This window comes from Gracilinanus agilis, chromosome 2 (assembly GCF_016433145.1).
Source record: "Gracilinanus agilis isolate LMUSP501 chromosome 2, AgileGrace, whole genome shotgun sequence".
Lineage (NCBI taxonomy): Eukaryota > Metazoa > Chordata > Mammalia > Didelphimorphia > Didelphidae > Gracilinanus > Gracilinanus agilis.
This window is the reverse complement of record NC_058131.1, coordinates 390,505,254-390,520,394: the sequence shown is the minus strand read 5'-3', so window position 1 is coordinate 390,520,394 and position 15,141 is coordinate 390,505,254. Positions and strand designations below refer to the sequence as shown.

Sequence of the window (15,141 nt, the reverse complement as noted above, 5' to 3'; positions counted from 1 at the left end):
CCTCTGAGGGCAGGGATCTTGATAGAAGAAAGAAGATAGAACATAACTGCTTATAGGTCAAAGAGCAAAGAAAAGTGTAGCCTTTAATCTGCAAGGATTAGAAAATAAGCCCCAACCCCTTTTTTATCCTAGTGACAAAAGACTTGTAGAATGTCACAAGTGGAAAAGTCCTAGACTATCCTTGAGTCTAACCCCTTTATTTTACAGGGGGAAAACTTGAGACTAAGAGAGGGGTAGTAACTTGCTTAAGGTCACATAATGACTCTGGGTCCTAACCAGGACAGGAATCCAGAGAAGTTGCAGCTCAGTGCTCTTTCCCTTAGACAAGATAGGTTCTCCTTCCTGCCTCTTGTCCATCAGGAAAGGCTTCATCTGGGTTCAGGGAAGTTCCTGGGCTGCCATAATGGCAGAGAACAGTCCATGATAGCAGCTAGATGGGCCAATGGCCTGGGGAAGGGAGGTCTTCGGTTTCCCTTCTGTCCACTGGTGCTCCACAACTGTCCCCATAGCTGGAGTGCCCCAGCCTACGTAGCAAGGTAGGACACTTTAGAAGAGGTCAGTTGAAAGGCTGCTGGGGAATCGCTGGTGACAAGCCGATATAATAGCTCTTCTTTCTCCTGTTGGATCTGTTGACGGAGCTGTGACTCCTTCTCCAGGGCCTCACGAACAAGAAAAAGATCCTCTGAGAGTTGCCTGTAAGGACACAGACCCCAGAGTGAGATATTGGGGTTTATGTCCTACATCAGTTGTCCTGATTGAATAGTAGAAGATGGCCTGTCACCTTTAGGTGAAGGGAGCTTAGGACACAGGAAAAGGACTCCTAGCTCTCTCAGCCAATCCCTCATTTCCTCCCCTGCCCTTAAAAAATCACCTTGGGGAGCTAAGTGGTTTAGCGGATTGAAAGCCAAGCCTAGAGACAGAAGTTCCTGGGTTTAAATCTCAGTTACTTCCTAGCTGTGTGATCCTGGGCAAATCACTTAGCCCACATTGTCTAGCCCTTAATGCTCCTTTGCCTTGGAACCAATACTCAGTATAAGGGTTTGGTTTTTTTAATCACCTCAGTTTCTTATGACTGAACAAGTTATAGTATATAAATGTGATGAAATACTATTGTGCTATAAGAAATAATGAAGGGGATGGTTTCAGAAAAACCTGGGAAGAGCTATATGAACTGATGCAAAATAAAGTGAGCAAAACTTAGGAGAATAATCTCTATAATAGCAATATTGTAAAGATGATCAGTTGTGAAAGATTTAGCCACCCTGAGCAACATAATGATCCATCACAATTCCAAAGGACTCATCATAAAAAATGCTAGAACTAACGGTCACAGAGCAAAGGCTGAAGGATATATTTTTCTTCTTTCTTTTTCTTTCTTTTTTTTGAATATGGTTAATATGGAAATTTGTTTGCATGACTATATATATAATAGGTTCATAATAGATTTTGTTTTTTCTGCCTTCTCAAAGGTGGGAGTAGGGTGGGATGAGAGGAGAAGGAGAGAGAATTTGGAACTGGAAAAAAACCTGGAATAAAGGTTTCTTTGCTTAAAAGAAAACAAACAAAAAACAAAAACCACCCCAATTTCTAAAGTCTACTCTTTCAAGGAAGCCTTCCCTAATACCCCAGTGATGCCTCAGAATGGAGCTATGTAGTTAAAGTCCTTTGTAGATATGTTCTTAAAAATTAAAAAAAAATTACTAATATCCTCTAAAACACATTTATATACCTTCTCCTTCCTCTGGATTCTGTCTTATATCCCCCTTTACCCCACAGTGCCCAAGATAGATTTCTGCTCACTCATAGATTCATAGATTGTTTGAGGTATATAGGGGCCTTAGAGATTGTCTAGTTTAACCCTAGACACTTTTATAGGTGTGGAAACTGAGCCCTAGAGAGGGAAAATGACTTGTCTAAAGTCATACAGAGAGTCTTCGACAAAGCCAGGATCAAGAAGATAAGACTGTGGTGCAACTGGCAGAGGCTGAACTGAAAAAGGTGAGATGCTCCATTTTGGAGATTTTTTCCAGGATACCTGGCAAATCCCATAGCCACTGGAGAGAACTCCTGATCTTGACTGCATCAATCAATTTACATGACTCTCAACCTATGAAGTTGCTGTTTAGAGGGAGAAGATAAGAATTCAGAGTTAGAAATATGGTTACCTTGATACCCTTTGATGGTTCTGTCCCTGAACCCGAAGGTCCTCGTTTTCTTGCTGCAGCATTGTAATTTTCTCTTCTAATGACAAGTTTTTCTCTTTCTGAAAGGATCATAAAGAAAGAGAACAGACACTAGAGGAGGTTAACTGATGGGTCAATTAAACATTTCTAAATGCAGATAGTCAATTCCCTGTTACTTGCAATAATGGTTGAATGGATAGCAAGAAATCATAGATGATTTTTAAAAAATTGTCTTAGCCAAAAAAAGTTTAACCTCTGTTTCGTCAAACCTTTCATTAAAGTGGCTAATAGATATAGAGTAGTTTACTTTAAATGACCAAAGAATACATAGAGAGGGGCATCTGGATGGCTCAGTGGATTGAGAGCCAGGCCTATAGATGGAGGTCCTAAGTTCAAATCTGATCTCAGACACTTCTTAGCTGTGTGACCCTGGGCAAGTCACTTAACCCCCACTGTCTAGTTCTTACCACCCTTTCTGCCTTGGAACCAATACACAGCACTGATTCTAAGACGGAAGGTAAGAGTTTAAAAAAATACATAGAGAACCCCAGAGAAACAGTCAATAGACTAATCAAAACAATTAACAACTTTAGCAAAGTCACAGGATATAAAATAAACCCACACAGATCTTTGGCATTTCTATTTGCCATTGATAAAAAAATCAAAAACAAGAGGTAGAAAGAGAAATTCCATTTAAAATAATTGTAGACAATATAAAATGCCTGGGGGTCTACCTACCAAAACAAATCTAGGAACTGCATGAACACATTTACAAAACATTTTTCATACCAATAAAATCAGCCCTAAACAAGTAAAAAAACATTCATTGCTCATGAGTAGCCTAAGCCAATATAATAAAAATGACAATTCCATTTAAATGACTTTATTTATTCACTGCCATACCATTCAAACTACCCAAAAATTATTTCATAGAGCTAAAAAAGTAACAAAATTCACCTTGAAGAACAAATGGTCAAGAATATTAAGGGAATTAATGAAGAAAAGTATGAAGGCCTTGCAGACCAGATCTCAAAATATATTATTAAGTGATTAATCATCAAAATGATCTAGTACTGTCTTAGGTAATCAATACACATTAGTAAGGGACCATAATAACTTCGTATTCAATAAACACAAAGATCCTAGCTTTTGCGGAAGAGCTCCCTGGGAAAATTGGAAAAGAATATGGCAGAAACTTGGCATAGATATCAACATCTTACACCATTTATCAAGATAAAGTCAAAAAGGATACTTGATATAGAAATAAAGGTTGATACAATAAAGAAATTAGGGGAACACAGGCTGTTTACCTGTTAGACTTATGGATAAGGGAAGAATTTATGACCAAATAAGACATAGAGAGCATTACAAGAAGTGAAATGGATAATTTTGATTATATTAAATTTAAAAAGTTTTGTATAAATAAAACCAATGCAACCAAGGTTAAAAAAGAAACAAAAATTAGGAAAAAATGTTTATAGCAATTGTTTCTGACAAAGGCTCATTTCTCAAATGTGTAGCAAAATGACTCAAATTTATTAGAATACAAGTCACTCCTCAACTGATAAATGGTTAAAAGATATGAATAGGCAGTTCTCAAAAGAAGAAATTAAAATGATCTATAGTCAAGAAAAAAAATCACTATTGATCAGAGAAATGCAAATTAAAAGAACTCTGAGATACCACCTGACACCTATCATATTGGCCAATATTACCAAAAAGGAAAATGATAAATGGAGGGAATGTGGGAAAATTGGGACACTAATACACTGTTGGTAGAACTGTGAACTGATACTGATACAACCATTCTGGAGGAAAAAATGGAATGATGCCCAAAGGACTATAAAACTATGCATACCTTTGACCCAGCAATACTACTACTAGGTCTGTATCACAAAGAGATCAAGGAAAAAGGAAAAGGACACGTGTATAAAAATATATTTTTAGTAGTTCTTTTCATAGTGTCAAAGAATTAGAAATTGAGAGGTTGTTCATCAATTGGGGAATGGCTGAACAAGTTGTGATATATGGTTGAAATGGAATGCTATTCTGCTATACGAAATTATGAACAGAATGGGTTCAGAAAAACCTGGAAAGGCTTACATGAATTGATGCAAAGTGAAGTGAGCAGAACCAGGAAAAGACTATATATAAAAACAGAAATATTGTATGATGATAAATTGTGAAAGATTTAACTATTATCAGCAATGCAAAGTTCTAAGATAATCCCAAGGGACTCATGATGAAAAATGCTAATCATGGCCACAGAAGGAACTGTTGGATTCTGAATTCAGATCAAAAGGGACCATTTTTCACTTTATTTTCTTCATGAGTTTTTTCTTGTATGTGTGATATATGTCTTCTTTCACAACATGAAGACTGTGGAAATATATATCGTATGACAACACTGGCATAACCTGTATCAGACGATTTGCCATCTCTGGGAGGGAAGAAGGAAGGAGAGTGGGAGGGAATCTGAATTGTAAAATGTCAGATAATAATCGTTAAAAATTGTTTCTTCAAGTAATTGAAAAATAAAATAAAATCACCAAACCAACCATCACCAAAAACCAACATGGCATGTTATATGCTCAGAAATGGAAGGACTTTAAATGAGGGAAATATCATTAGCAAATTAGAAGAATAAGGAATATGTTACTCAACAGATTTATAAAATAGGAGAAAAATTTATGAATAAATAAGAAATAGAAACCACTGTGAGATGTAAAATGAATAATTTTAATTACATTACCTTTTAAAGGGTTTTTACAAATAAAACTAATGTAGAAAATTTATAGATAGTTTCTTGGACAGAGGTCTTATGTCCATATAAGAGGACTTTGTTAAATTTATAAGAATATGAACCATTTCCCAAATGATAAATGTTTGAAATATGAACAGACATTTTTTGGATGAAGAAATCAAAGGTATGTATAGCCATATGAAAAAATGTGGTCTAATCTCTACTGAACAGGAAGCTCTACTTTAATATCCCCTCCCTTCAATTCCCTGAGTCACTTTAGAATAGAAAGAGAAGGTACTTTACTTCTAGTCTCATCCAGTGACAAAGTTTCCCTACACAAACCCTCTAGCCTCCTTCCGACCAGAGTGACAAAGTAAAACCATGCCTATATGAAATCAGAAGGCTTGGGTTCCATTCTTGGCTTGACTACTAATTTACTTTCTGACTTTTGGAAGTCATTTCTCTTCTGTGGTTTCGATTCCTAATCCATATGAGAAAGAACTTGGATCAGGTGATCTGTGAGATTCCTCCCAATCCTCAAGGTTGGTGAGCTTTGTCCATATGAAGAGCCTCCATGGCAGAGGGACAGGATGAAGAGATTGGAGTATGGGGAATTACATGAAAAAAAGGAAGAATAAAGATAGACAAGAGAAGCTGACCTACCTCTATTTCCATTTGGATCAGCCTTCTGTCCAATTCATGGATACGTTCATTCTTCATTTCAATGACAAAGTGCAGACTTTCCAACTCCTGCTCCCAAAATTGGCTAGGGCTCCCATAGTCCTAGATAGAGAAGCACAGCTAAAATCCATTCACGTGTCTCTTCACTGACTAGCACTGGGATTTGTCACTATGTTCTTGGGTAAGTCATTGAACACTTTTGGACCTTGGTTATAGAATTGGGAGATTAAATTATTCAGGTCTTACTCTTAGAGGTGTTTGGTAGAACCATCAATAATGTTGGGTCCCTCCTTTACCCATAAAGGAGTGTAAAACATTGGGTCTGCCTTGGCCCTCCCTCCCCATCTCCTTGAATCACAGAATCTCTGAATCAAAGCTGGAAGGAACCTCATGTAGTTTTCAATCCCTACCTGGATAAGAATCAATCTTTTTAACATCTCTGACAATTTCATCTATATTCCTCTCTATCTGAAGACCACTAGAAAAGGAGGAATTATTTCCCTTCAAGGCAGTCCATTCTACTTTAGGGAAGCTATTATAAAAATCAATCAATCAATTAATTATTAATTTATATTATGTTTTAAAATACAATATAAAGATATGTAATTTATATATGATTAGCTACAAGAATATGCATTATGGGTATGTAGTTTACTAAAAATGTAATTTGATTATATTTTTTCCTAATTATTATTAGAATGCATTTCATTATTTTGAGCCAAAATCAGTCTCTCTGTCACTTCTACTCAGTGTTCCTAATTCCCATTACAGTCCTTCAGATGTTTGAAGACAGCACACCTTTCTCTAAGTATTCCTTTTCCCAGGTTAAGTATTTTCAGTACCTTCAATTACTCCTCGCATGACAAGGTTTTAAGTTCTTTAATGTCATGATTGCCCTATTGCTAGCTAATATCTTTCCTAAAATGTGGTACCTAGAACTAGACACCATATTTTTTTAAACCCTTAACTTCTTTGTATTGGCTCCTTGGTGGAAGAGTGGTAAGGGTGGGCAAAGGGGGTCAAGTGACTTGCCCAGGGTCACATAGCTGGGAAGTGTCTGAGGCCGGATTTGAACCTCCTGTCTCTAGGCCTGACTCTCAGTCTAGCTGCCCGACACCATATTTTAGCTCTAAGCTATGGTTTTTATGAAGATAAAGGACAGAACAAAATGAAATGATTAGTTCTCTCATCCTGGACACCTTTGGATTTTCTAAAGATCTAGGTTCATGGAAGTTTAAGGTCACTGTTTTCAAAGAGTCCTACCTGGATATGCTTCTTGTAATCTCTGCTCAGGATAGATTCTTCTACTCTCTTTATCTTGGTCTGGAAGACCTCCATCTGAGAAGTTAGTCCTTCTATGGTCTCCTGGAGAGTAGGAAAAGAGATGGGTTGTAAAAGTAGGAAGCCAGGAAGAAATATGACCAAAGGCTACACAGTAGTGAGCAGATAGATGGCCAGCAGGGGTTGAGGGTCAGGAGCGAAGCATAGTTGTCTCCTTTCTTCTAGTTTGCTCCATTTCAGTTCATCCTTCATTGGCTACTAAATTCAGCTTTGTAAAGTGGAGTTCTGACTCCTTCACCCTCCTGCTCAAAGACTATATGGCTCCCCACAGGTACAAGATGAAGTCCAAACTCCTGCATTGCTGTCCTGATTTATCTTTTTTTGTTTCTTAAGAATTGTATTTGTCTTTTCTCCCTAGTTGATTCCTTGAGGGAGAAGCAATGTGGGGGTCGAATGGTTTTCTGCATTCAAGGAACTATAAACACAGGGGGATCTTGTATCCTCTGTACCTTTCAGTCAATTGTATGAGTGTAAGATATGCAAAAGGCAGCCTGTTCCCTTCTCATATTGTTATCAAGAATGGCCTTGATATAAATAAATGTATAGTTACACATAAATACTTGTGGGCACATACAAATATATAAATGTGTATACTGATGCATAGATGCACTAAACATATATATTATACACATGTATCTCTTTCTCATATACCTATATCTATATCATCTATATCTATATCTATATATATCAGCACTTCTTGTGGTAGCAAAAAACCAGAAACTAGTGGGTGCCCATCATTTGGGGTATAGCCAATGGTATTGTAATGTTTGAATGTAATGAAATATTATTGTATGATAGGAAATGATGAAGATAAAGAATTCAACAGAGGGAGGGATCATGAATCATGTAACCATGGGAAAATATTCTAAATATAAAAAGGGGGAAAAAGAATTCAGAAAAAATTAGAGAGAATTTTTGTGCTCTGATCTAAAACCAAGTGAACAAAAGCAGGAGAATATTTTGTATGATGACCACATCAAAGTGGAGTACAATATTAGAAAATAGAATTGTGATTCATGTAGTGGACAATTGTGACTTCAGTATCCTAATAATGAAACGTGACATCGTCCTCTTTCATATGTTATACAATCAATCCCTCTGTGACTTGGGAAGTGTCACATCAGACCATTATCTATGCATACTTAGTTGTGTCAACCATTCTTCCTAGCTTTATTTTCTCTAAAGTAATTTCTACTTCTTCACGTTAGATGTCACATAGTATAATCTCCCTACCTTTTATGGAGTGGGCAGTTTGCTGTAGAAACTTTGACAGATTGGTACCATTTATAGACTATTTGCTATCCTTCAATTTTCATCCTTTAATGCCCTCAGGATGGCAATAAGTTTTCTATAAACTAATTTTCTTTCTTTAATTTTTTTGGTTTATTGGATAATTCTTTTGATAATTTTCCTTTTTCCTCTTCCAATCTATTTTACAAATAAGTTTGTATTCAAAGCCAATATTATCCTGCAGTTAGTTCTCTCTACTTGACAAAAATGTCAAAGAAGAAATTATAGTTGCCCCAAAACTGAGTTTATATATAATATATTTGTGTGTGTATATATCTATATCTATATATTATCTATCTATCTATCTATCTATCTATCTATCTATCTATCTATCTATCTATCTATCTATGCATATATATAGGGAGAGAGAGAGAGAATGATCTATAGGTCTACTTTGTCATCTTTATAAATTCCTGGTAAATAATAGTATACATATTTATCTAAGGGTCCTCGATGGAAATATGAGAAAAAACACCAGACAAGTGCTTGGAGATTATTTTTTAAAATAGATATGTAAATGTATGCATCTTTATAGTTGCATAAGTAGCTGAAAGAAAATACAAGATTGGCTATGTTTATTGCCTGCCAATTACAAAAACAAACATACAAACAGACAAAAAACTTCATTTGGCAGTAGAGGATCATGAGAGCATAGATAAAGAACTGCAAGGGACTTCCAAGACCATCTAGTCCAATTCTCCCTCCCATTTTACAGATGAAGAAGCTGAGGTCCAGAGATGTTAAACAAGTTGTCTAAGATCATACAGGGAGTAATTAGCATAGTTGGGATTTGAATGTAGGACCTCTGATGTCAAATACCTTTTCTACAATAACTACATGTTAGGGGCAGCTGGGTAGCTCAGTGGAATGAGAGCCAGACCTAGAGATGGGAGATCCTAGGTTCAAATCTAGCTTCATATACTTCCTAGCTGTGTGACCCTGGGCAAGTCACTTAACCCTCATTGCCTAGCCCTTACCACTCTTCTGCCTTAGAATCAATTGATTCTAAGGTGAAAGGTAAGGGTTTAAAAAAATACATGTTGTCTAACAAGAACTCTCTTGTGCATATGTGAAAATCACAGAAGATTCTTTGATCAATGCAGCGGCAGAGATAATTCTTTTTAGGGATGCTTATTATTTGTATTTCATTTTTTAAAACGCTTAACATAAGTTCCAAGGCAAAAGAGTGGTAAGGGCTAGGCAATGGGGATTAAGTGACTTTCCCAGGGTTACACAGCTGAGAAGTATCTGAGGTCAGACTTGAACCCAGTACCCTCCACCTCCAGGAATGACTATCCCCTGAACCACCTAGCTGCCCCCTTTGTCCTTAATTTCTGAAAAGGATGAATAACCTCACTGGTGATGTCTTGACTTGAAAGTGAATTGGATTTAAACAAGGTAGAGTTATGCAAATCATTGGCCTCACTCTCTCTTCCTGAGTCATTGAAAGTCCAGTAGAATACTTGTGATGGCCTGAAGTGCTATTGATGACCCTGGCATCTTCAATGTTTGACCAAGCTCTAAGTACTACACAATGCCTACTTTAGTCACCTTCATGGCTACTGGAACAAAATGTTTTCATCCGCCCATTCCACTAGAAGAAGTCTCTTGGGTTAGACAATTCTGTAATTCATCAATTTAATAATTCATCAATGGGTTTGTGGCCCATTGGTTACCCCCAACCTAGGTTAGCATATCTGCTGAAATGTGTGGCCACTGCACATACTACAGCTTCTTGAAACCACAGGTGAGAGTTTAGCACCAGGTGGACTCCAAAAGTGGATGAGAAGCCTTGAAAAGGGCTCAGCAAGTCCTCACGCCAGAAGTGCTTGTCCTCCCTGAACACCTTTACACCTTAGGGATACATTAGGGATTCTAAAGATTAAATGAAACCCTAACTAGGGAAGCTTATGCTTGCTAAAACAGTTCATGAAATATATATATTTATTATAAATTACACTGTCATCTCTATTACTGAAGGTCAGTGATTCCCAAAGTGGGTGCCACCGCCCCCTAGTGGGTGCTGCAGCGATCCAGGGAGGCAGTGATGGCCACAAGTGCATTTATCTTTCCTATTAATTGCTATTAAAATTTAAAAAAATTAATTTCCGGGGGCTAAGCAATATTTTTTCTGGAAAGGGGGCAGTAAGCCAAAAAAAGTTTGGGAACCACTGCTGTAGGTTATTAATCCATTACCACTGTAATGGAGATTGTCCTCTACTATTTATGTGATAACAGGCATTCCTTAGACATGGTGAGGGGTTCTCTATGGTGGCAAGGCCATCCAATTATCTTATACCAAAGAACATTACAGAACCTCCTCAATGACAAGCACTCAAAACAGTGTGACTGAAAAAATTCTATACAAAAGTACCAAGCGGATGGAAAATGCTTATTGTCCAGACTGTTATAGGCAATTGGATAGCCAGTCTATTAAGTTAGAACACCTATTAAAATAGTGTAGGTTCTGTAGATGGACAGTAAGCAGGGCCCAAAATAAAACAGGAGGAAGAGATGAGACTCAACTACATTTGAGAATCTGTATAGTGAATGTAATAACTTGAAGCTGTTCCTTAGAGCAAAAGCCCATCTTTGGAATAAGGATGTTCTCCCAAAAGCTTATGGTTACAAATCTTGAAATACTACCGTTTCAAAGGAATTAAAGTTGTGGGTAACCCAAAGGAAAATGGAAAGATGCATAATAGTATTAGTAGGCTGCAGCATATTTTCAATGATGATCTATGCACAAGAAATGGAATATGAAATGTCAAAATATTATATAAATCAGAAAAGGACACATGCCAGTCAGTCACCTGGCAAGAAGTACCTGCAGAATGTATAGCCAGAGTGGTGCATTAGTATACATAAAATAGAAAGAGATTTAGCCAAAGAACCCCAACATTTAGGGGGAGATCTTCTGTAGAGTTTGTGGAAGACATGGAAAAAAATCAAATAGGGTGAAAAAACATGGATACATTATGATCTTGTCAATGGAGAAAACATCCACTTTGATGAGATCATAGATTCATTAAAATGACAAGTGGGTGATGTGTGAACTGGGTGAAGAGAAGCATGTCAACCAGCATGGAAAAATGGAGCAAGAGATATTTATTATCAAGGACTTATCTGCCTGGAAAAGGAAATGGGTTGGTTCTGTATTAAGAATCAGGGGTATGGGACAGCCAGATGACCAGGCCTAGAAATGGGAGGTCCTAGATTCAAATCTGGCCTTAGACACTTCCTAGCCATGTAACCCTGGGCAAGTCACTTGACCCCCATTGCCTACCCTTACCACTCTTCTGCCTTGGAACTAATGCTTAGTGTTGATTCTGAGATGGAAGGTAAGGGTTTAAAAAAAAAAATCAGGGTAAGGGCAGGTAGGCGGCTCAGTGGACAGTCAGGCCTAGAGATGGGAGGTCCTGGGTTCAAATCTGACCTCAGATACTTCCTAGCTGTGTGACCCTGGGCAAGTCACTTAACTTTCCTAGCCCTTGTAGGATGGAAGATAAGGGGATGTGTCCCTCTATAGAGAGTTTAGACAAGAATCACATAGATGAGGTTTGAGGGTCAGGGACCTCTACTGATAGAGTTAGTGTCCATTCTGGATCTAAACTACCAAACTATTAATGTCCTACCCTGAATTCCCATCATGACTCAGAACTTTAGCTTCTAAGAGCTAGACCAGCATAGCAGAAACTCTGAAAGGTCCCAATGATTTGATGCAAGCAAAGCTTTGATAAAGGGGCTGTGCTAGACTTGGTGTCTATTTTTATAGGCACAGGCTCTCTAAATTCAGAGAACTTCCTCACTGAGTTGACTGCAAGAGTGATGAAGACTCTGACCACGAAAGCTCACAAATCCAGTTCCATTTAGCAAATGATGTCTAAGGATCTGCTATGTCCAGGGCCCAGTGCTAGACGCATAAGGATACAATGACAGGAGTGAAATAGTTCCTTCTCTCAGGGGGCTTACATTCTACAAGGCTGATGTGACAACCTATACAATCCAAAATTTAAACAAGGTGCATCCAAAAAATTTGAGGAGAAGGGAATTCAGGAAAAAGCCTTATGTAAGAGAAAGCATCTAAATTGAGTCTTTTTTTTTTTAACCCTTAACTTCTGTGTATTGGCTCCTTGGCAGAAGAGTGGTAAGGGTGGGCAATGGGGGTCAAGTGACTTGCCCAGGGTCACACAGCTGGGAAGTGGCTGAGGCCGGGTTTGAACCTAGGACCTCCCGTCTCTAGGTCTGACTCAATCCACTGAGCTACCCAGCTGCCCCTAAATTGAGTCTTGAAGGGAACTAGGGACCCCAAGGATCAGAGATAACAAAGGAAAAGGGAAGGAAAAAAAGAGAATAAACATTTATACAGCACCTGCTATGTGCCAGGCATTGTGCTAAATGCTTGACAAATATCTCATTTGATTCTCACAATAACCCTGCAAGAGAGGTGCTGCTATTAACTCCATTTTACAGATGAGAAAACAGAGTTTAAGTGACTTGACCACAGTCAAATAGCTGATAAGTGTCTGAATCCAAATTTGAACTCGGGTCTTCCTGATTCCTGGCCTAGAATAGGCCTGGGAGGCAAAGGTCCCAGAGGCAGGAAATGAAATGATATACATAGAGAACATCAAATAAGAGTAGACCAACCAATCGGGTCAGACTTTTTTAGTGCATGGTATGTGGATGGTAATGGGAAATCATTCAGAGAAGCTAGATCAGAGCCTGATTGTGAAAGGTTTTACATGCTAAAGAGAGGCTGGTATTTTATCCTGGAGGCAATAGAGATCAACTGAAGCTACTTCCGCAGCATGGTTGGACCTGTATTGAAACATAGAGGGATTGTGACCTGCCACAGTAAAGGGAGGACTCCCTTTCATCCCCATTATTGAAATCACTGAACTTTAAAATAAAAATTTTTTTTAAAGCTAATGCTCCCTTTTAAATGTTTTTAATGTCTAAAGTTTGACCATTAGAATTTTATTCCTTGAAATTAAGAAATATATTTTTAGATTATTTAAAATACAAAGTCCCCTAAGATGGGGATATATATATATATATATATTTAAAATAAACTTTTACCTTCCATCTTGGAATCAATACTGTGTATTGATTCCAAGGCAGAAGAGTGGTAAGGGCTAGGCAATGGGGGTCAAGTGACTTGCCCAGGGTCACACAGCTGGGAAGTATCTGAGGTCAGATTTGAGTCCAGGACCTCCTGTCTCTAGGCCTGACTCTCAATCTACTGAGCTACCCAGTTTCAGATGGGAATATATTAATACATCAAAATAGTCTTTATCTCTTCAGCATGAATGTATCATCCCTAAAAAGGGATCATTCCCCTTAAAGAATTGGAGATATGGGGCACAGAGGACAAACTAACCTGACTCATTGGGCACTGTGAAGCAAGACTAATATGAGGCAAATTTGAGATTAACCAATTCACCAGAAGAGGCTGCCCCCCACATGGCTCCCTGCCCACCACCCTGGGGGCAGTCTTTCCTGCCCATAATTGGTCTGCTGGTGAATACCTCCCGCCTCCTGCCTCCTACCACTCTTCTCACCTGTAAGGCTGCCTTGGCTGCCTGGAAGGCCTCCATGAGGGTCATCTTCTCCTTTTCATGTGAGACTTGAAGTGCTGCAAGGAAAAGACACCATAGTTAGCTCAGCTACCTAGAAACCTTGCCACCAGCCAAGAAAGTGTCAGTTGCTCTAGCAGACTTGAAGGATCTAAGACTCAGTCAGACAACCAAGGAATAAAATAACTGGGAAATACATTCAGCATTTTAGCTGTTTAGTAAAAAGAGATCCAGGAAGCAAGAGACCTCAGTTCTAGACTTAGTTCAGCTGCCAATTTGCTGGGTGATCTTGGAAGTGCCTTTACTTCCTTCAACCTCAGTTTCCTTATCTGTAAAATGAATATAACAATTCCTGTCTATCTCACTGGATAGTTGTCAGGATCAACTGAGGTAATGGATGGTCCCATTAAGACCCTATATACTACTGGGTTAGCTTTTTTGTCGATTTTGGGATGAGATAAAGTAAATATTATTGGTAGTAGTAGTAATACCACTAATGAATAATAATAACTAGAATAATAATCACATTAGTCTAGCATTTTAAGACTTACAAAAAGCTTTACAAATATTATCTCATTTCATCTTCACACACAAGTAGGTACTATTATTATCCTCATTTTACAGATAAGGAAACTGATGAAGATAGGAATGAAGTGATGTGCCAGGATCCCATAGTTACTAAATGAGGCCAGAAATGAACTTGGGCCCATTTGACTTCTGGTCTATCACCACTCACCTGCCTCTGACTTAATTATAGCTTTAGTCTCCTAGAAGAATGGGTGTTACTGGGTAGTGTGAAGGAGAGGTTAGGTCTGACAAGCCGGGACTGAGGCATACAGGCTGACCTATAGGTTCAGTAATTCCTAGGCCTAGCTCTTAATTCCATGGTTTCGCTTCCTTTGGGGTTAAGGATAGAAGTCTGGAACCTGGAACCCATTATGGAGATGTGTCTCCCCTGTTCCCTTAAATGGAACAAAGTGACATTCAAATTCATGAAAAGCCTGGGTTGAAAAAGAAACAACTCTCCTGGGGGCACCTAGGTAGTAGCTCAGTGGATTGAGAGTCAGGTCTAGAGACAGGAGATTCTAGGTTCAAATCTGATTTCAGACACTTCCTGGCTGTGTGACCCTGGGGAAGTCACTTAAGTGCCCCTGTCTAGCTTTTACTGTTCATCTGCCCTGGAACCAATATTGATTTTAAGACAGAAGGGGAAAGAGAGAGAGAGAGAAAGAAGAGAAGAGAAGAGAAGAGAAGAGAAGAGAAGAGAAGAGAAGAGAAGAGAAGAGAAGAGAAGAGAAGAGAAGAGAAGAGAAGGGAAGGGAAG

At 38.4% G+C, this 15,141-nt stretch overlaps 1 protein-coding gene across 1 annotated transcript in view; it reads right to left on the bottom strand.

Annotated features, from left to right (window-relative positions):
- Nucleotides 1–524: 524 nt before the first annotated feature.
- CCDC69 (coiled-coil domain containing 69) overlaps nucleotides 525–15,141 on the bottom strand; it is a 33,007-nt gene continuing 18,390 nt past the window's right edge. The window contains exons 5-9 of the mRNA XM_044661788.1: nucleotides 13,803–13,876; nucleotides 6,871–6,972; nucleotides 5,590–5,709; nucleotides 2,166–2,263; nucleotides 525–693 (exon numbers count right to left, since the gene is read on the bottom strand). Coding sequence (XP_044517723.1) covers nucleotides 525–693; nucleotides 2,166–2,263; nucleotides 5,590–5,709; nucleotides 6,871–6,972; nucleotides 13,803–13,876 — 563 coding nt within the window. The remainder of the gene's footprint in view (nucleotides 694–2,165; nucleotides 2,264–5,589; nucleotides 5,710–6,870; nucleotides 6,973–13,802; nucleotides 13,877–15,141) is intronic.